We start from the raw sequence: 22960 nt of genomic DNA on the forward strand, positions 1-22960 counted from the left end.
GTCTTCTACAACCAAGCCAATTCTGTATCCATCTCACCAGCTCACCTCTGATCCAATTCAATTGTATTCTGAATACTTTCTTTCTCAGAGGATCTTTTACTATGAGATGACTAATTATCTCTGCTACACACACAATATTAGACCTAAAATAGCTTTATCTTTAGTTGGTTCCACAATGTATTGTTCTACAAAGTATTCATCCAATATGGGCCTCAAACCCCTGACAGCTATTGAGAGTCTCATGTGCTACTGGCTGACCTAGCCAGGTGTAAGGAAGTATTGACCCAAAATGGGGCTCAAACCCATGACCTGAGATTAATAATTCTGATGAGAGGTCATGATCTGAAACGTTAAGTCTGTTTCTCTCTCCACAGATGCTGCCAGATCTGCTGAATGTTTCCAGCATTTTCTGTTTTTATTACTTTATTCTAGGAATCTGTGGGAAAGCTACAAATTTATGTTCCAGCCAACTTTACCCATTTGATTTGACCAGTCTGTATGAAGATTAAAGTCCTCTACAATTATTACTTTGCCAAATGCCTTTGTTACAAGCTTCAATATTTTTTGTTCAATGTTCTATCCATGAAGGCATGCCTGCTCCCCCCTTCGATTGGTTGCTTCTGCCTCTGGTTTTGTGCCACTTTATCCTGCCATGATTGAACAGTACAAGTTGTGAGATGTGGGTGAGAGACTTATGTATCTGAGACTAAGATGAAGTTATGAATGTTAGGTATGAGTCATGACTGATTAAGATTGTTGGTAGGTGAGTGATGGGGATGTGATATGTTGAGCAGCGGCCGAGATTAGTGGTGCAGTTTGTGGGATTTGGCATTTGATGATGCATTTACTGACCTTGACCTTTGGAATCTATTTTTTATTACCATCCATTAAGGGTGCACATTGATTACACTAAGACTTGAATATTAATGATTCCAGAAATGCATATGATTCAATTGTTGACATTGCAGCCATCCAGATTCTCAATCTCTTTGACAAAAAGCAAATAACAAAGATAACACTAACATTTTGCTCTAAGAAAGGACCTTCATATTACTGTACTCCATCATGTGTGTATAAATATTTGCATATAAATATTGTTGTAAAATTCCATCTGGTCCTTAGGGAAGGAAATCTGTCATTCTTACCTGGTCTGGCCTACATGTGACCCCGGACCCACAGCAATGTGGTTGAATCTTAAATACCCTCTGAAATGGCCGAGTGAGCCACTCATTTGTAACAAACTGCTACAAAGTCACAAAAAAGGAATGAAACTGGACAGACCACCCGGCATCAACCTAAGCACCGGAAATGACAATGGCAATCGCAGCCCTGTTGGCCTTGCAAAGTCCTCCTTACTAACATCTGAGAGCTAGTGCCAAAATTGGGAGAGCTGTCTCACAAACTAGTCAAGCAACAGCCTGACATAGTCATCCTCATGGAATCATACCTTACAGATAATGTCCCAGACACCACCCCTGGGTATGTCCTATTTCACCGGCAGGACAGACCCAGCTGAGGTAAACAGTTGGGAGAGAGTTGCCCTAGAAATTCTCAACATTGACTCCAGATCCCATGAAGTCTCATGGCATCAGGTCAAACATGGGCAAGGAAACCTCCTGCTGATAACCATGTCCCGCCTGCACACGCCACCCCCGCTCCCCCCCCCCCCCCCCCCCGCCCCCCCCCCACCATCCCCCCATCCCAGCTGATGAATCAGTGCTCCTCCATGTTGAACACCACTTGGAGGAAGCACTGAAAGTGGCAAGGGCGCAGAATGTAGTCTGGGTGGGGGACTTCAATGTCCATCACCAAGAGTGGCTTCGTAGCACCACTACTGACCGAGCTGGCCATGTCCTAAATGACATAGCTGCTAGAGTGAGTCAGCGGCAAGTGGTGAGGAAACCAACATGAGGGAAAAACATACTTGATCTCATCCTCACCAAAGTGCCTGCCGCAGATGCACCTGTCCATGACACTAGCGGTAGGCGTGACTACCACATAGTTATTGTTGAGATGAAGCCCCATCTTCATGTTGAGGATACCCTCCATCGTGTTGTGTGGCACCACCAACATGCTAAATGGGATAGATTGTGAACAGATCTAGCAGCTCAAGACTGGGCACCCATAAGACACAGAAACCAATCAGCAGCTGCAGAATTGTACTCAAACACAATCTGTAATCTCAGGGCTTTGCATATCCCCCACTCTACCATTACCATCAAGCCGGGGATCAATGCTGGTTCAATGAAGGTTGCAGGAGGGCATGCCAGGAGCAGCACCAGGCATACCTAAAAATGAGGTATCAACCTGGTGAAGCTATAACACAGGACTACTCACGTGCCAAACAGCATAAGCAGCAAGTCATAGACCAGAGCTAAGCGATCCCACAACTAACAAGTCAGATCTAAGCTCTGCAGTCCTGCCACATCCAGTTGTGAATGGTTGTGGACAATTATACAACTCACTGGAGGACAAATATCCCCCTCCTCAAAGATGGAGGAGCCCAGCACACTGGTGCAAAAGATAAGGCTGAAGCATTCGCAATAGTCTTCAGCCAGAAGTGCCGAGTGGATGATCCATCTCGGCCTCCTCCAGAGGTCCCCAGCATCACAGATGCCAGTCTTCAGCCAACTTGATTCACTCCACATGATATCAAGGAACGGCTGAAGGCACTGGATACTGCAAAGGCAATGGGCCCTGACAATATTCTGGCAATAGTACCGAAGACTTGTGCTCTAGAACTTGCCCCTACCCCAGTGCAGCTACAACACTGGCATCTACTTGGCTTTCTAGAAAATTGCCCAGGTATGTATTGTACATGAAAAGTAGGACAAAGCCAACCCGACCAATTACAGCTCCATCAGCCTACTGTCAATCATCAGTAAAGTAATGGAAGGGGTAATCAACAGTGCTAACAAGTGGCACTTGCTTAGCAATAACCTGCTCACTGATGCCCATTTTGGGTCCACCAGGGCCACTCAGCTCCTGACCTCATTACAGCCTTGGTTCAAACACGGACAAAAGAGTTGAATTCCGGAGATGAGATGAGAGTGACTGCCCTTGATATCAAGGTTGCATTTGACTGAGTGTGGCATCAAGGAGCCCTAGCAAAACTGGAGTCAATGAGATTCGGGGGGGAAAGTTCTCCACTAGTTGGAGTCATACCTATTACAAAGGTTGTGGTTCTTGGAGGTCAGTCATCTCAGCTCCAGGACATCACTGCAGAAGTTCCTCAGGGTAGTGTCCTAGGCTCAACCATCTTCAGCTGCTTCATCAATAACTTTCCTTCCATTGTAAAGTCAGAAGTGGGGATGTTCGCTGATGATTGCACAATGTTCAGCACCATTCGCGACTCCTCAGATACTGAAGCAGTCCATGTCCAAATGCAGCAAGACCTGGACAATATCCAGGGCTGGGCTAGCAGGTTGCAAGTAACATTTGCGCCACCCAAATGTCAGGCAATGACCATCTCCAACAAGAAAGAATCCAGCCATCGCCCCTTGATGTTCAGTGGCATTTACATCACTAAATCCCCCACTGTCAACATCCTGGGAGTTACCATTGATCAGAAACTGAACTGGACTAGCCATATAAATACTGTGGCTACAAGAGCAGGTCTGAGGCTAGGAATTGTGCAACTAGTAACTAGAGGTGTCCTGACCCCCCAAAATCCTGTCCACCATCTCCAAGGCACAAGTCAGGAGTGTGATGGAATACTCTCCACTTGCCTGGATGAATGCAACTCTCACAACACTGAAGAAGCTAGACACCTTCTAGGACAAAGCAGCCCACTTGATTGGCACCACATCCACAAACATTCACTCCCTCCACCACTGACTCACAGTATTAGCAGTGTGTACCACCTACAAGATGCACAGCAGGAATCACCAAGGTTCCTTCGACAGCACCTTCAAAACCCATGACCACTACCATCTAGAAGGACAATGGCAGCAGATAGATGGGAACACCACCACCTGGACTTTCCACTCCAAGTCACTCACCATCCTGACTTAGAATATATCGCTGTCCCTTCACTGTTGCTGGTTCAAAATCCCAGAACTCCCTTCCTAATAGTACTGTGTGTACCTACACCACATAGACTGCAGCAGTTCAAGAAGGCAGCTCACCACCACCTTCTCAAGGTCAACTAGGGATGGGTAATAAATGCTGGCCCAGCCAGTGAAGCCCACGTCCCATGAATTAATATTTAAAAATTATATATAATGGGCCGGATTGTGCTGTAGCAGGACATTTAGCAGTGTCTGTCATTAGATACACGTCCTTGCACCCTTCAGCTCACAACATTTTTGCCCACAAAGTTTCAAAAATGCAAGCTGATAATGTTGCCATGAGGGAAACTAGCCATGTGGGACCAGAGTGAATAGGGCTTAGAATGAACTGTCCTGTTGCTCTTTAAGCAATCAAATTGAAGGATTGAGGAAGGACTGGGAATTCAATGTCAATTAGAGTGGCTGAATTCAATGTCCAATCATGCACAGAAAGTGAAATAAAGGGAGAGTAGACTGGACTAAGAGAGAGAGAGAGAGAGGAAATAACAGTAAAAACTTTCCATTTGGCATTTTTAAACTCTCGAACCTGAAGGAATGGTATGTTACATTTTGAATAGTTGATTTTCAGTGCCAGAGAGGTTGAATGACAGTAGCTATTTATTATCACATCATTAAAAGGGTACTTGCACTTGATTTGGGGAAATGGTAGTGTCGTGGTAGTTTCACTGGGCTAATAATTCAGAGGTCCAGATTAATGCTTTGGGAACATACGTTCAAATTCTACAATGGTAGCTGGTGGAATTTAAATTCAATTAATAAAATTTGAGATGATCCACTAGCCTCCCTGAACCAACTATCCCCTTCAAACTGCAGGTTTAATTTGTATCTGCTGTACAAATACAGCATTTTCACACCAATCAAAATTCAATGGTGATGCAGACAGCAAGATGCTGTTTTTGCAAAGGTAGTGGTGGAGCACTGCAATTTGGACAACAACTTTTCGATATTTGTGTTTAATAAAGCATCTGCTCCTCATATGAAGTTGCTGTACTATTTGCATATGAATAGTGGTAAGTACCATGAGCCTCATCATTATTCTTGTCAGACAAATCTGGCCAATAGACAACTTTTGCAAATATATCAGAATTTTGCAACCTGTTTTTTAATGTAAAATGCAAGTATTTTATGTGCAAAGGATAAAAAATATTCACATGTAACAGTAAAAGGTGCTGATCATAGGTTAATTTAGCTCTGATACAGAGCTATGTGCAAAGGGACCTCTAGCATGATTTCAGACCAGAGACACATGCATCTTTTCCACTGACCAAATTCCTGATATGTCACATATCTGCGTTAATTTGCAATTGCCTGAAACTGGTCATTTCTACCATCGTTATGTTGACTTGCAGGATCGACAAATCAAAGGCCCTTTCAATGTTGCTGCACACTGCTGATATCAGCCATCCAACTAAAGCCTGGGAAATACATCATCGCTGGACTATGGCACTGTTGGAGGAATTCTTCAGACAGGTAATAACTTTACTCAGCTGAGGTTATAAAGCATTAAGCTGACCAGCTCTTAGATTCTAATGTTACTGAGAGTGATTTTATTGTTTGTAGGGGAACTCTAGGGACATTAGTTTAACTGTTCCTAAACTTTGGGTGGATCGAACGGTGTAACATTCCTGCCATGGAGAGTTAGGCACTGGCGCACTAGGTGGGATATTGACCCAGATCTTCAAATTGACCTTTTCACATACTTTCAGCTGGGACTTCTGATCACATCTGCAACAGTGTAGCCATCCCCGTGGAAGATGGTTGAGTGTAGGAAGGAGTGCTGGGCGAAGAGACGTCAAGCCCCCTTTTTTACAACATTTGCTGCTGTATTAAGGAAAGTTTTTAAAGGCCTTCATTTTCAGTGGAATAGTGAGTGCTTGAGTGGTGAGTGGGTGACTGAGTACTTGGGTGGAGGGTAGTCAGGTGAGGGTGGTAATCGGATGGTCGGTAGCTGGGTTGAGTTGAGGGGGGGTAATCATGTCGGGTTGGGGTTAGTCATATGGGGGGATCGGGGTAGTCAGGTGGGGAGTTAGTCGGGTCTGGTCAGAGATAAATCAAGTTAGGGAGGTAGTCAGTATAGATTGGAGGTGTAGTCAGTTGGTCTTGTTGGGGGCTAGTCAGGTGGGGGTAGTTGAGTCAGGTCAAGGGGGTAGTCGGGTCAGTTTGGAGGGGATAGTTGGGTCAGGAAGGCTAGTGGGTCAGGTCAGGGGTTAATTGGGGGAGTTATTTGTGATGCTCAGTTCAGTTTGACTGGCTAATCTTTGAGTTAGACCAGGTATTAACTAGCATAACATTTCCTGGTTAAGAATCCAGGTAAGCCCAGCTTATCTGGTCTAAATCTCTGACACTGAGTTCACTGTAAGAGACATTCACAAAGAATCCAGAGCAGTGGACTTCAGCCATCAGAAGTTTAAATTTCCCAGGCAATTTCAGCACATGTGTGTGCATCAGGACTTCCAATGGTCTTGATGCATATCTTCCAATTTATGTCCGGATTTTGCCAATACAGATACCAGAAGATTTGGGCCATTATGTTTGCAGGTTAGTGTGCATGAGGTTTAGCAAACATGGTTTTGGGAGATGCCCAAATCTTATTTATGCATTCAGATGTGAGACCATTCAGCTGATAAATTTCAGTTCTTCATTTCATCTGATTGGCATTGCAGGGTGACAAAGAGGCCGAACTGGGACTTCCTTTCTCTCCGCTATGTGATCGGAATTCAACCATGGTGGCTCAGTCCCAGATAGGTAGGACACTCAAATACAAGAATATCTTTATTACAGACTATTCATTTTACAACCAATGGTCAAATTAACATGGAACAGGTTAAAGCTTAATGCAATGTATAAATTCCTATTTGTATTGAAAAATATGCATTTAATCAGGAAACCCAGATCCCTTTCTACTAGTACCTATCCTACTAGGTTACTTCCAAAATTAGGAACAGAAGCTGGGAGTGGAGTTGGGATGGATTGGGATTCTATTTAAATTTCACTGTAATGGAGGAATGGAGCAAGAGCTGACAAGAATTCTCCTGTTCTTGCAGTGTGTTATATTAATGTTTGAAAAATATCTACTGGAGTAACTGAAACTAATATTTATTATAGTATTATCAAAAAAAACCAAAAGAAGAAAACAAAACAACTCACCTTCGGGGTTAAAAAAACATAATGCATGGTTGCCAGCCAGCATGAAGATGACTATTTGGAGAATAGAAATGTTATAATGTTGACTTTCATATTGTTCAAGGTTTGTGCATTTTGTTTTCGTAGAGTTTGGGTGATACTTTGAACATGTGTATCATTCAAAGCTTGACTCTTCATGAGTATATATAGTGAAATTATCATTTAATTTATTGCTGGTGAGTACAGCTGTTGGTGTGGTGATGCAAAGCTAAGAAAGAAGAACTCCTGCTCCTTAACAAATAAACACGAGAGAATTTTTGATAATGGCATGCTTCCCAGGGCTTTAACTTTTACACAAATGTTTAATGTGCTCACTTTAAATTTGTCTCCCTCTTACTTCAAAAGATGTGTTAACCCACTTCTTTAAAAAGAGTTAGAATGTCCATTAAAATAGAAAAAAGGGAACTTCATGACACCACATTAAAAGAAGGAAAATAGATCATGATAAAACAGCCCAAAGTTTTCTGACAATTAATTTTTATGGCTGGCAACCCTTGTATGTACACTCTCAAAGCTCTGAAGTGCACACCCTGTGAGGATTGGCTGAAGGAATCAACCCTCAGTATTCGTACAACAGCATTGCTGTTATTATTCAAATGTGCACATGGTGTGCTGGTAACTGTGAGCTCTTGAGGTCTATGTCCAATTGTAGCATGTATCTTCACACTCATAATTCCCATGCACTTCCTGACATTTGAAGACTTCAAATTTCCTTATCGGAAAATGTTGAAAATAAACTGACGAGTCATCATATACCGGTTTCCTGCACTTCTTGGCAATATCAACACAGCCACAATAGTTAAGGACAGGGAATCAGTTCATATATGCAGCCTCACAGGCTAGTTACCATGGAAGAAATTAAATAAGGGTGAAAAAAAACCTTGAAGTTGGAGTGAACTATAATTTCTTAAAATTATACTGTTACATAATCAAGGTCCTCACTTAAGTCCAGGCAGTAAATTAATAATTGTTTCATGTTGGTAGTGCCTTCTAAAATGCATAGGCAAGCAAAATAATTTTATGGTAATATTGCTTTGAGATGCCAAGACTTAAAAAATAAAATATTTAATCAATTTCTTCCATGTTTTCAGAAATTATTTTTGTAGACAAGTCAATGCTAGTCAGGTTATATGGATCCTTTTTGGGCTGAATAAAGAAAACAGGAGAGAGGTGTTTCCGCTTTGAAGGTACCATACACCATTAAAAAAATGTGATCAATCCTTTCCAAGATCAAATTGCTGCCTCAACAAGATCTGGGGCCTTTTCTAAGACCTTATTTGAACTTGCACCAGCTTTCCTTTGAGACCTTATAATAGGATAATGAAAACAACTCCTGAGACTGAAAACTCTTCCACACCCTAGGATGTAGGGAACGTGTGGAAGATTTACCTTTTATCCTTCCCCACTGGAATCAAGTTGACATTTTTTTTGTGGAATTCCAGCAAAGGCCGGTTCTACACAAAATTTAGGGCTGCCGATATTTATATTCTCCCCAACACATAAATTTCAGGATTTACCTCTTGCGTCAGCCATTTAGATTATTCCGTGTTGTTGTTCTCCATTAGGTTTATGTGTGTAATTGGAAATGAAATGAGTGCAGGATACAAACAGCACACTAGAGCATCAAGAAGATGTAAATTTACACCTGCAATTCTCCTGAGAAGTGTGTTGTATCTTGCTTATACATTATAGGAAACAATTGACTGGACTTCATGGACTTTGAAAATACTGTCATCCAGCTGGCCAGTGAAGATCTGAACATTCCTGTGCTGACAGTGAGGTCAGCGGTGCTCATTCAGGTGAGGATCCAGCAGTGCATCAACCATGCTGTGTGATGTCTCCTGTTTCACAGGCCACTGCCATGCACTAATTATCTCTCCTTGCTTTCGCAGGTGCGTGTGGGAAATGACCGAGGGAGTCTGTGATCCAGGTCCTCGACTCAAGCCCCAAAGACACCCCAGAAGTGGAACCTGATAGCACCCTAATTGAAGACCCATCACAGCACTCACCCGCATCCTCCACCAGCTCAGAGAAACACAACTCGGTGGGACCTAGCTTTAGAGTGGACTCAGGGTCATAATCTGGTGTGCGCATTGCACTTTCTGATCCACAGCAGGTGGTGGTGGGGATTTCCCAGGTTTCCAGCACTCCGAGGACTGTTGGAGACGAGAAATCTGCTGAGTCCGAGTCAGAGGATAAACCTCTGGACTCGGTCATACCCCAGTTGCTGAAGCTGCAAAGGCAAGCTGGGGAACATCAGGAAGGGATGTCTGCTGGACTCTTAAGATTGCAAGGCATAATGGAGGAGTCTGATAGCACCGGCATGCTGCACCGAGGTCAACACTGGTAGGATGCCGGCCACCATGGAGACCTTGTTGGACATTTGTCCTGCACTGCTGTGTGGGCTGAACTCCATTACTGATGCCATAGTTGGCCTCCAACAATGTCAATGCAAGAGAGGTGCAGGGCAGCTTGATCTTAATCCAGCTTCCCCTTATCCTCAAGGAGTCAGCCAGTGGCCCTGGGCCACCCAATGGGAGGACATCCAACAGGTACACAACCTGGGGCCATCCACTTAGGTGACTCTGGGAGTGTCCGCCCCATCCCAATCCCCTTTTCCTGTGATCCCAGCAGCTTCAGCTCCACAGGCTGAGGAGGATGCCACTGCCAACCAGCACAACCCCAAAAGCAGGCCAGGACCCTTCACATCTCGAACCTCCGGACGATGCCCATCAGTGTCATTTCAGACAGGGTGTAGCAGTCAGCAGGCTACTTCCACCTCCACTGTGGATTTCAGGGTGGGAAGCACCAAGTGGCAGGGTCAGGAAGCAGAGAGGATGTAACTCTTTTAGAGTTAAAACAATTAAACTAAATTAACAAAATGAAGGACAAATCAAGCACAGCCCCTAATTCAGGTCAGCTGTAAAATTAAGGACAAAGTTTAAAGGAAACTTACAAACTTTAAACCAAAATGTGATTAAAGGGGTCAATAAAACACCCCAGTCCTCGTGGTGCCCACCGAGCACGGAAGGCCTCGAGAGTGCCAGCAGACACCGCGTGCTCCCTCTCCAGGGATACCCGGCCACGAACATAGCCGCGGAGCAGAGAGGATGTAGTTGCCCGGCCTGGACATGGGTGTTAATCACTTGTACATAATGTTCAATTTTGAAAAATAAACTCCCGAGAATGTCTCCCTGCCCATGGCTCCTTATTTTGCTGAGCAGTGTCTGTGTCATTCAGATTTGAAACCTTGGTCCCTGGCAAGATAAAGGCAGGTGTCTCAGTCCACGGCCTCTTCCCTGTGCTTTGTGCAACCTTCCCAGCACACTGACAATGTGCCTTCACTATCACTCCTCACCTGCATCCCTGTTGACATCCTCCTCATCGGAGGAGACATGGAGCTCCTCCATTCCTCCTCAGCCAGCTCCTCTCCCCATTGCCATGCCAGGTTGTGAAGGGCACAGCAGGCAATGATGGTGTGTGACACCCTCTGTGGACAGTATTACTTCCCCAGACAAGTCCAGGCACCGGACCTCATTTTCAATATTCTGATGTTTGCTCCACCAGAATGTGAGTTCCAACACGAGACTCGTTGTAACTTCTCTCTGCTGCACTCTGAGGCTGCAGCATGGGTGTCATCAGCCACGTTCTCTGCAGGTGGCACTTGTTCTCTGCAGCCTCTCTGTACCCTGGAAGACTTCAGAGATCTGAGACCTACTGAGAATGTAGGAGTCGTGGACATTCCCTGGGAATTGTGTGCAGACCTGCATGATGCATTTGTGGTGGTCGCACACCAGCTGAACATTCAGTGAGTGGAAGCCCTTGTGGTTGATGTAGTTGACTGTTTGTTGCCATGGAGAGCTGAGCACCACATGAGTGCAATCGATGGCACCCTGCATCTGTGGGAAACCTGAGATCTGGCCAGATCCCAGCGCTCTTACTTCCTGGCTTTCCTGATCCCAGGTGAAATGTACAAAGTTGTGTGTCTTTGCGATGATGACGACCATGACCTCATGGATACGTTTGGGCATGGAGGCTTGTGATACCCCACGGAATTCACCTGTGGAGACATGAAAGGACCCACTGGCCTAAAATTTGAGCCCCACAGTCACTTTCATGGCCAGTGGGAGTGGATGCCCTCCATGCCCCCTTAATGTCAAATCCTGCAGCATGTGACCAATCAGTTCCCTGGACATGTGCACTCTTCGGCAACACTGATTCTTGGCCATCTATAGAAATGACAAGCGTCACCTATAGACTGCATCTAGCTAGGTGCCGACCAGAAACAGCTCGCTGTGGCACTTCAGCAGTGTGTGTGGGAGCCCCAGCCACCCTTCATCTTGAGGGTGCTGCTCCTCCCTCTGCCCAGCCAGGCGCCTCAGTCGGTCTCTTCTCCTTTGTCTCCACTTTCTGTGAGCCATGAGGCATACAGCTCATTCACCAGGCTCCATACTCTTGATGTTCTCCTCCTGCAGGATCAAAGAGAGAGACACTTGGATTAGCATGGGTGTATTAAGAACCTTCATTTTTAAGTCTACTGTCACTACTTGGATGGCCAGAGTTTAGCATGCTGCATGGCTGCTCGAAACCCCATCCCCTACCTGTCATAATTGAATGGGTCCCAGCAAGAGCAAACTGTGAGATGTGAGGTTTGCAATAATGCAGTAAGTGTATGAGGGTGAAGTGACATGTCAGGTTTGAGTCATGATTGATAAAGATTTCTAGTAGTTGAGTAAAGGGGGTGTGGTACACTGAGTAGTGTATGAACCTAGTAGGGTAATTGGTGGCATATGGCATTTGAAATATTGGTGGGACATGGCATTTACTGACCTTGACAACTTGTCAGCTCATTGAACTTTTTTTGACACAAAATCCAATCCTCAGGGCTATTTTGGCATCGACCGACATAGCTATTCTCCTTCTTCCTTCTGATGGCTTGACTTATGGGCCTCCTGCTTCCTTGCAAGTAGCTGACATCTCTCCTCCACTGCACCTGCTCAATCAAGGCCTCAAGTGCAATGTTGGAAAGCCCTGGAGTTCAGTTCTTAAAATGGTGTGCCATCATTCGGTGGTGTTCCTTCTCATGCTGTCTTTTGCCATCATTTCCAGCACCTGCTGCCACCAGAATGCTCTGCTTTAAAAGGAGCAGGCTGGCTTAAGTATGGTCAGTTTAGCCTCTGACGATTTTGTGTACCCTGCAAAATCAGCAACAGCAGCTGAAAGTTATTTCTAAATTTGACTTGACTAGCTGAAAGCATAGAGTGCTAATTCATTTTACCGCCCACTCTGGCAAAATCTGCTGCAGCCAAATTGAATGGAGACAACAACAGTAAGATATAAAAGTCAAAGATTTGATTGGGTGCCTAGCTTGTTTATTGATTTAGGTGTTTTCTTTTCTGTTACTGTTAATGTTACAATCTTTTTACACTTGAACACTCGAGAATTTAGCAGAACACTTGATTGCTGTCTCACACTGAATCTATGTTTTCTGTGTATAATGATATCACTTCTCTGATATGCATTTAAAAGAAACAAGTCTTCAGTAGAAGCAAAATATAATAGTTTTGAATCTAAAACAAGAGATTCCAACAGTCCTATCATCAAGTAACACAACGGGATTTGGGCCAGGATTTTACAGCCCCTCACGCCCAGTGGATATTACGGTCCCGCCGAACTAAATGGAGATTTAATGGCTTGCTGTATCCGCCGGTGGGGAGACACACAACTGTGGGGCCATAAAATCCTGGCCATGAAATAAAGTGTTCCTTCTCTTAATGTCAAGTAAAATACCATCTTTTGTTACATTAAACTGTACTGTAGATAATTGAATCTTTAGATTATGGGAGGGTCATTGTCTGTCCCCTTGGCAATCATGAACAATTATTAGTAATGCCATACTTAGTCAGGGATTTGCATTCCTAAAACGTAATACATCATTGTCGGATACATTATCACTTTGCAGTGATTTAAGAAGCATTTATTATTTATAAAATAATTGCCATGATTTTTTCCAGGTTTTATTGATTTTATTGTGGAGCCAACATTTTCCGTTCTGACTGACATGTCTGAAAAGATTATAACACCCCTGGTTGATGAAGCATCCCACTCTAGCGGAGGTGGATTTCGGCGAGCCAGGTTAGTCAGAAACTAAGGGTGAGATTTTCAGGTTGGCAGGCAGGCGTGATCGACAGGCCTGGGAGCAGCTGAGGAACGGAGCACCGAATGCGATTGGCCCCGACCATGATTTCACGCTGTCTGGCCAATTAACAGCCAGCCAGCGTGAGGCATGCGTTGAAATGCTCAGTGCTGCCAAGGTGAGGGAGGGAGGAGGGCAGGTGCTCACGTAAGCGTGGGCATAGCTGAGCAACATTTCAGGAGCTGTTACTTTTCATTAATGGTCATGTGGTTCAGTAGCCAGAGAGGTCTTTAAGCTTTCCATTCCATGCCATCCTTCAAAATTACTGCTGAAATTGGCAGAATGGACCATTAACAAGCATTCAATTAGGAGTGCTTCTCTAATTCAGTATTTCCTGGGAGCTGCAGTACACTTGCCAATAGTGTGATGGTGGGGGTGGAGTAGGTGGCAGTTAAAATGGATTGGGAAGGCTTACCACTCCTTTCCCACCCTGAATTATAGGCATCAAGGGCACCTATCTCAAGCTGGTATGGTCCTGTTTAAATATATAGATTGGACTCCGGTCACATCAGCAGGGCCCCAACCTGCAAATTCAAACTGAGACCCAAGTAGGTGAGCAATGGCAACTTTCCTGGCAGACAAAGCCTATGGAAAGTTGTATATCAGCAAGGTAAACTTAAATGATTTCATGTTCTGGGTGCTACATCCCTAATTCAGGACTGCATGTGAAAAATCCAGCATGATGATGTTGGTCGTGAGCCTAAAGTCAACATGCCAGTTTCCCATAATATAGAGGTCAGGCGGGCACCGAAATTGGCAGCCTGCGTGACATTTTTAGAAAACTCACTAAAGGCCAATTGACCTCGCAAGGCAATTGATCTGAATAATTTGTTGCCCACACCATAATGCAGTGGGTGCAGGGGAAACAATGGTGGGAGTTATGTTTTTCAACGGGAAGTTTTGCAAATACAGGTACAAAAGCTGCAAAGTGGGACTGTAGCTGACTTTACAAGAGCAGGTCATGGAGATGTTATCATTGCATTTATTTTCTCTTTCAGTTTAAAATTCCATTAGGCCATTTCCTGAGGGAAGAGTAACAGCCAGGGAGTGGACAAAATTGTGCACTGCAGCATGGTGAACATCGATGTACAAAATGGGAATAGTCCATTCTGTGGGATGGTCCTCCTCCAGTGAGGAGGAGAGCGGGAGAAGGAGTGCAAGGAGGGCAGCTGACTAAGGATAGATATGCTCTGTGAACCAAAAACATGGCACACCTGGCACTGAGCAAGGGCCTGTGGAGGGGAGGCAACGGTAACTGCGAGGCAGAAAGATGAGAAAACACTACCCAGCCAATAAGAGTCCACCAGCCAAGGTTCGCACACTTACAAATGATAGAACACCAGTGTATTTGAAGACACCGGCTGTCTAGGGAGATAATCACAGTAACTCACTGTGACACACTGGCTGCCAACATTGCGTCTGATTGTGTGGGTGACATCTGATGCCTGTGGTCTTGAAAGTTACATGACCCTGAATCTTTTCACCACAAGGCCTTCCAGGTCTCAACTGTGTGGGATCTCGTAGTCAGCTGTGCATCATTGCATCAAGTTGGTGACAGATGTCTTGTTCAGGCATTCATTTTCTGATGACAATGCCAGTCAGGCTAAAAGAGCCAGAGGCTTCTATAGTATTGCCGGTTTTCCAATGGTACAAGGCATAATAGACTGCATGCATGTGGCCATGAAAGTGCCTTCTGGACATCCGAGGCATTTGTAAACAGGAAGCGATATCATTTCCTTAACATGCAGCTAGTAAGCAACCACAGGCAATGCTTCATGCAGGTCAGTGCATGCTATACAGGCAGCAGCCTATGTACTGAGGCACTGCCAGTTTCCAGGGATGTTCAATAGGTTGTAAGCTTTGGATAACAGGCTTCTAGGAGAAAGAGGATACCCTCTAAGAAGATGGCTTAAGACACCATGAGGGGAGATGGTGGATAGTTCAAATGTCACTGGACTAGTAAGCCAGAGGCTCAGGTTAATGCTTTGGGGACATGGGTTCAAATCCCACCATGGCAGCTGGTGGAATTTAGATTCAATTGATATCATTTGTAATTGAAAACTAACCTCAGTAATGGTGACCTTAACAACTATCATTGATTATCGTAAAAACCCAACTGGTACACTAATGTCCTTTAGGGAAGGAAACCTGCTATCCTTACCTGGCCCAGTCTACATATGACTCCAGATTCGTAGTAATGTGGTTGACTCTTAACTGCCCTCTGAAATAGCCCAGCAAGCCATTCAGTTCAAGAGCAATTAGAGGTGGGCAACAAATGCTGGCCTTGCCTGCAACACTCATATCCCGTGAAAAAATACATTTTTTTGAAAAGGAGACAAGAAATGGAGCCTGTGAGGAAGTACAATGAAACCCATTCATCCATCAGGGCCCTAATTGAGTAGACCATTGGTCATAACAGATCAGGTGGCACTCTGCAATATGCACCCAGTAGAGTGCCAGAAATGGCATTGGATAACCTGGCCCTACAGAGAGGGGAAGCCCTGGCAGAGGACAATTTGATAGAGACAGCCCCATCCTCTGATGTTAACTCTGATGAAGAGGAAGGTGATCCGCGCCAGCCAGGTGTGCACAGGAGGGTCTGGATACCAGGGAGGCAAGAAGTTCAGTTACAATGAGATAATTCCATGAGCAATGTGCCTGCAACACAACCTTCTTGGCCCTTGCCACCTTCTCATGTTATCTCCCTCCCATGAACACCGAGGCCGTGTCTGCTAAGGTCTATGTAGAGTCAAAAAATAATGCCATGCACAAAGGGACCCACATGAACACAAATTCCCTTAGCACTGTTCAGTCCATCCAAATAAAAACCATGACATCACACACACAGATAATGCATCAAGAAAGCTGTTCAAAGACCACTCATTATTTAAGTAAATACCATTAATCAGAATTCACATATGAAAATCACCAATGCGAACCCATATGTGAGTAATGAGGTTTTCCTTAAATATTTCCCAGCTGTTCCGGCACGGGGCTCCCCCTTCTCTGCCAGCAGTGCTAGAGACAGGGTGCCGACACTTATGCCCCTTTGCCGAGGATGACTTTGGTGGGTGTCCTCTGGTCACATGAGGCCATGGCAAGCATAGTGATAGGAGGCTAACCTGTTGCCATGGCATTCAAAGGCATCTGTGTTAATGGCAGAGGGATGGAGGAGAGGCTGCCTCCATCAGAAGCACCTTGAGATGTGATAACACTTCCTCATCTACTGCCATGAGGTCCATTTGGATCACCCTGCTTGTCCTGAGAGGAACCAGGACCTGGATGTGACTCCAGGCTTCTCATCTTACCTCTGGGCCCAGTGCTCGAAGATAAGGTGATGGAGTGCAGGCCAGCACATACCCGGTGTCCCACCATTGAGCTGTTGTTTTTGACTGTCCATGGCAGTTGCCAGTCTATCAATAGAGGAAGCCATGAGTTCTGTTGAGTAGGTGATCACAGTGCTCATGGCCTGCATGGACTCCTCCACTGCCTGTGCTCGTGTGCGCAACCCCTCTGGAATCCGCCTCAGTTTCACATACCTTGTGCTGTACATCCAGCATGTGCTGCCTGACAGACCACTCCAGAGACTCATCATCGGACTGGGGCTTAGCACCTAGGTCAATCCCTGAACTCTTCCAAGTGCTAGGGGGTAGCACCATCTCAGTCTCCAACAGCTGGTCTTGCAACTGTGGTGTGCTCTCACCAGGGTTTGGATCCCTTGGAGCTGACTCGCACATACCCAGCAAGGTGTGTGTATCTGTGCTGATGCTGGTTGTGGAGTAAGGATGCGATGCTGCATTCTCTAAGGCTCCATCCTCTGCCTCAGAGATTGGCGAGGATGCCTCAGGGCTTGTGGCAAATGTTTGACTTGTGGGGCAAACATAAATAAAGAGAATGAGGAGCATCATCATCATTATTAGAAGTGAGTTCAGAGAGATATGCTTCTTCAGAATACACTCTGTCACCATAAGGAGATGGTAGCCAGTGTTTGAACCTTAGACACTCTCAAATTTAGACAGACCGTCCTCCCCAGATTGTGCAAACCTCCATAGTTACACCTTCCCAACAGCTTCCCCAGTTTCCAAGACAGTTTCCCTATCCCTGCTCCCTTAAGTACAGTTTGCAAGAGAGAGCTATTCTCCCTTGGAATCTCACCACCCAATGTGTTCTTCCAACCTCGCCTTGGAATTTCACCACCTGGGGCCTTCCTCTTACCTCAGCTGAGACAGTGGATTGGCTCCAGTGATGTGCCTTCAACTCCAGGACCACCTTCTCTTGTGGGGTGAGAATGGCCAGGTTGGGCTGACCACCACTGGTCCTGGTCCTTTCCCTGTCATTCCTCTTGTCCTGGAAATGAGAAAGGACATTGTAATGACTATGCGGTGCTGCAATCATGCCTTCAAATATGGGGCCAACATGTACTTTGTCGGCGGCCAACATTTCTCAATGCTCCTTGCCAGCTAATAGGTGCTATAGTACCATCCCCCACAGAACCCCCAAACTCTTCGTGCCATGCAAAGTGGCATGTCTGCATCATGCGGCTTTCTACAATTGGACAATATTATAGGCTAGCCCACATTTGAGCCACTTGATAACCTCACCCTTCCATATAGGTCCATCTCTGAAATGGTTAGACACTCACCTTGGCAGATCTCAAGCGGCCAAGGTCCACTACATGACCCCATGGCTGCTGACTTCCACTGTGACATCCATCTAGGCCGCTTTTGTCTGGCTGGGTGGCCTCCTCTTCCTGTCTTCCAGCATGAGGACCCACACCTATCACATACAGCCTGGAAGACAACTCACAGCTATTCATTGTCAAACCATGGGGCCGTAATGGGTCTGGTCCCCTGACCCAGCTGGTGGTTGTGAAGTGATTCATTTTGGTAGGAAAAACATGGAGAGACAGGAGCAGAGGGACCTGGGTGTATATGTGCATAACTCATTAAAGGTGGCAGGAGAGGTGGAGAGAGCAGTTAATAAAGCATTATTAATAGGGGCATAGAGTACAAGAGCAAGGAGGTTATGTTGAACTTGTATAGGACACTAATATGAAGTATTGTATACAGTCCTGGGCACCCCACTTTAGGAAGTGTGTGAGCACATTGGAGAGAGTGCAGAAGAGGTTTACAAAAATGGTTCCAGGGATGAGAAACTTCAGTTATGAAGATAAATTAGAGAAGTGGGCACTGTTCTCCTTGGAGAGGAGAAGGCTAAGAGAAGATTTGATAGAAGTGTTCAAAATCTAGACAGGGTAGTCAGGGAGAAACTATTCCCACTCATAAAAAGATTAAGAATGAGAGGGCACAGATTTAAAGTGATTTGCGAAAGAAGCAAATGTGACGTGAGAAAAAGTTTTTCGCACAGCGAGTGGTTCGGCATTGCCTGGAAATGTGGTGGAGGCAGGTTCAATCGAGGCATTCAAGAGGGCAATAGATGATCATTTCTATTTAAACAATGTGCAGGGTTACAGGGAAACGGCAGGAGAATGGCACCGAGTCATAATGCTCATTCAGAGAGCCGGTGGGTCGACTGGTCTACTTCTGCATCGTAACAATTTTGTGATTCTGTGATTCAAGAAATCCTTCAGGGTCCCTGCTCTTGATTGCAAGCCTCCCTCCCCAGACTGGATTACAGGAATCTCTGCCCCACAACCCCCACCCCCCCCCTCTACCTAAGTCTAGGGCTGGGGTCTTCTCCCTCAAGCCCTGATAGCAGACCTTTCCCTCCAGTCTCGATCACCGACCTTTGCCTTAATTAAGTCCTGATTATGGTCTTTCAACCCCAGCCCTGATCATGGGTTTCTCCAATCTCCAGATGCCCCAGATCTGTCTCCAAACGCCTCCTGTCGCTATCTTTACATCCCACATTCCAGTCAGCCTATTCATTAAGTTCTGCAGGATCTTTGGCCATTTACTGCCATAACCACACTCACCACACATCACCATTTATATCAGGACCATTCAGTTTGCCAGTATCTAGTATTAATCTGATCATTTTCCTTGTGTCTAGTCTGCACAGCATTTCGCCCACTGATGTGAAACGGACAAATGTGAAGTCTATACTATCTGAAGGAAGTTCCTCCATAAATTCTTCCCTGCTCACGGTAGATATGAAAAAGTTTAAAAGTATCTGGAGTGAAATATTGCAACAAAACCGTGAAAATTGGAAGGCGCTGCATGCAAAAGGTCAGCAGAGGTTGATGTACTAAGTTCTTAGTGATTCATATCAAACTTAATTCACTATATAAAAATATTATATAAAATATACAGCAGAAGTGTGACACTTTGGTGCAAACTGATTTATTATTATTAACATTTGCTTTTGTCCACAGAAGTCACAACTAACTGTTCTGTCCATGATCCACAACACAAGCGATTTCCCCAAACTGTTGTCTCTTCCATCACTGTAGGGTCCATCTGTCCAATTGGTGCATAGAGCTAGACATACACAAAGTTTTACCAAGAATCAACATCAGTTCTGCTTATAAGGAAGGGTGGATTTTGTCCAACTTAAAGCAGTTAATAGGGAAACCTGTTCCCAGTGGGCTGGTATGAACATTTCTGTTCCTGTCAACCCCACAAGGAAAAAAATAAAGTTGAAAGCTTACTTATTTGGGCCTCTCCTGGCCCTGATTACTTTCTTCACTATGTTAGCCTGCTAGGAAATTCACTGCTCAAACCATGTAATAAAAATTGCACTTGAGTTCTGATGACATTACCAGGATCTGACATGCATAAGTTATAAAGGATCCTGCTGGCTTTGGGCAGATATCCTTGCTGCTTGCAATCATGGAAGATCAGCTCTTGGCAGTTCCAGGGTGGGTATGTGAGCTAGCAGGTTTTAACTGCCCACTTATCTGGGTTCTGCTCGGCAGGTAGGTTTAAATTGTCCTCAAGAAGTTAATTAACTCTTGACAAACAATTAAACCCTGTTGATTTATAAACAAGAAAGGACAAACTTTCCTCTGGAGATATGCCCATTTCCTGTGAGCCAGTTTCGGGATTTTGCGCTAGAAGGGATGCCTGTCCTAAGCATATTCAAATTCATGGACCTGTTTTTAACTCTGTGCAAGAGGGTGGGTTTTGAATGAGATGAAATCTCACCTGATAGGCTCATGAAAAGAAAACATCCCTCATCATAATTTTCACAGCAACACTGGATGATAGCGGCCAAGGAAATTACATAATTATGCCTGAGGCAGGTAATTCATCTGAATTTAGTTAGTGGCACAGCAGAATTCCCACCCATCCCATCTGTGATGCGACCATGTCAAACTTTAGTGTTCATTTTGAACTTAATCATTGTGCACAAAAAACTTGGAGCTTATTAAACTAATCCACTGAGAGCAAATTTCTTAATGTGAATCCCACCTGAGAAAAGTAAGGAGAAAAGTATAGAGTAAGGGTAAGCGGTAGTGATTTAGAACAGAGAACAAAGAAAAGAACAGCGCCAGAACAGGCCCTTTGGGCCTCCAAGCTTGCGCCAATCATATTGCCTGTCAAACTAAAACATTTTGCACTTCTGGGGTCCGTATCCCTCTATTCCCATCTTATTCATGTATTTATCAAGCTGCCTCTTAAACACCACTATCGTACCTGCTTCCACCGCCTCCTCTGGCAGTGAATTCCAGACACCCACTCCCCTCTGCATAAAAAACTTGCCCCGCATATCTCCTTTATAGTATTCTCCTCTCACCTTAAATCTATGTCCTCTAGGAATTGACTCTTCCACCCTGGGAAAAAGCTTCTGACTATCTAGTCTCTCCATGCCACTCGTAATTTTGTAAACTTCTATCAAGTCGCCCTTCAATCTCCGTTGCTCTAGTGAGAACAATCCAAGTTTCTCCAACCTCTCATGGCTAATAATAATAAATAACCTCCAGACCAGGCAGCATCCTGGTAAACCTCCTCTGCACCCTCTCCAATGCCTCCATATCCTTCTGGTAATGTGGCGACCAGAATTGCACGTAATATTCCAAGTGTGGCCTAACCAAGGTTCTATACAACTGCAGCATGACTTCCCAGCTTTTATACTCAATACCCCTGCCGATGTAGACAAGCATGCCATATGCCTTCCTGACTACCTTATCCACCTGTGTTGCCACTTTCAGTGACCTGTGGACTTGTACACCCAGATCCCTCTGCCCGTTGATGCACTTAAGGGTTCTGCCATTTACTGTATAATTCCTACCTGTATTAGACCTTCCAAAATGCATTTACCTCGCATTTGTCCGGATTAAACTCCATCTTCCATTTCTCCGCCCAAGTGTCTAACCAATCTATATCCCATTATATCCTTTGACAATCCTCTTCATTATCTGCAACTCCTCCAACCTTAGTGTTGTCTGCAAACTTACTAATTAGTCCAGTTACATTTTCCTCCAAATCATTTATGTATAGTATAACAGCACAGGTCCCAGCACTGATCCCTGCAGAACACCACTAGTCACTAGTTTAATGGCAAGAGAAAGGTTGTTAGTGTTTGATAAGTAAATTGTTAGAATATTCTGATTTATTTTAGTATCATGCATTGAGAACTAACAATTTTTAGAAGTGACTGGTCCAAGGAGATTGCAGTTTTGCAGGAACGGCTGACAGGCTAGATGTTCACAAATGCTGCAGCGATGTCACTATAATTTGTTCATTTAATTAGATACAGAAGAAAAATCCAGAAAAGAAGCTGAAGAAAAGACCAAAGAAGACTCCAAGGAAGCATCAGGGAAGAAAGAAGATCAAGTGGCTGAACAGGACAAAGACAATGAACAAGTAAAAGGCCATGAAACTAATGTAAATCAAACCAATAACATTGCTTTCATTTCTAAGTCTCAGAAGGATGCAAGCTATTGGAAAACAGAGAAAGGAACTGGCAGCAATATGTCAGAAAGCAGAGCACGGCTTATACAGAATGGTGAGTCAAAGCCTTGTTAAACTTGCATGCTGAAATCTCTGAGTCTGGCACTCACACTTACCACAGAAGTTTAGAACACAGGAGGAAATCGTTCGGCCTATCATATTTGCACCTGCTGTGGAACGATGGGTAACTAATCCCACTCCCTGCTCTTTCGCATAACTCCTATATTTCAGGTATTAGAACCAGTGATCATTTTGGTTTGTACTAATAACCTGGACAGTAGGGGGAATATTTTCAACCTGGAAATTTAGTAAAGAATGTGGATGATAATAACAGCCCACAGGAGGACACAGACAGCTGAAATGAACAGAGAGGTGGCTGATGAATTTTAATACAGATTAACATTCAGTCAACCTCTTTCCTTCCTGAATCACAACATGTTTTGAGAAAGTGCAAGGCAATTGATAGGGGATTATATGGAACATACTTTATTGATGTAGCATAGGCGGATTAGCTCAACTAGACATAGAGGTGGTGGGGGTAGTGGAGGGGATTTTATGGACCCCGCAAGAATGGGAAACGTGGCATGTGGAGTGAGTGAATTAGGTGGGATGCGAAATTGTGATTTCCCAATTGCAGGTTGAGATGATTAAGTCAT

General features: G+C 44.6%; 1 protein-coding gene across 1 annotated transcript in view; it reads left to right on the forward strand.

Moving 5' to 3' along the window:
- pde1cb (phosphodiesterase 1C, calmodulin-dependent b) overlaps window positions 1-22379 on the forward strand; it is a 581476-nt gene extending 559097 nt beyond the window's left edge. The window contains exons 11-15 of the mRNA XM_041189245.1: window positions 5420-5540; window positions 6734-6815; window positions 13268-13388; window positions 19462-19637; window positions 22105-22379. Of these exons, the coding sequence (XP_041045179.1) occupies window positions 5420-5540; window positions 6734-6815; window positions 13268-13388; window positions 19462-19637; window positions 22105-22379 (775 nt within the window). The remainder of the gene's footprint in view (window positions 1-5419; window positions 5541-6733; window positions 6816-13267; window positions 13389-19461; window positions 19638-22104) is intronic.
- The last annotated feature ends 581 nt before the right edge of the window (window positions 22380-22960 follow it).

The sequence above is a fragment of the Carcharodon carcharias genome, chromosome 6 (assembly GCF_017639515.1).
Source record: "Carcharodon carcharias isolate sCarCar2 chromosome 6, sCarCar2.pri, whole genome shotgun sequence".
NCBI lineage: Eukaryota > Metazoa > Chordata > Chondrichthyes > Lamniformes > Lamnidae > Carcharodon > Carcharodon carcharias.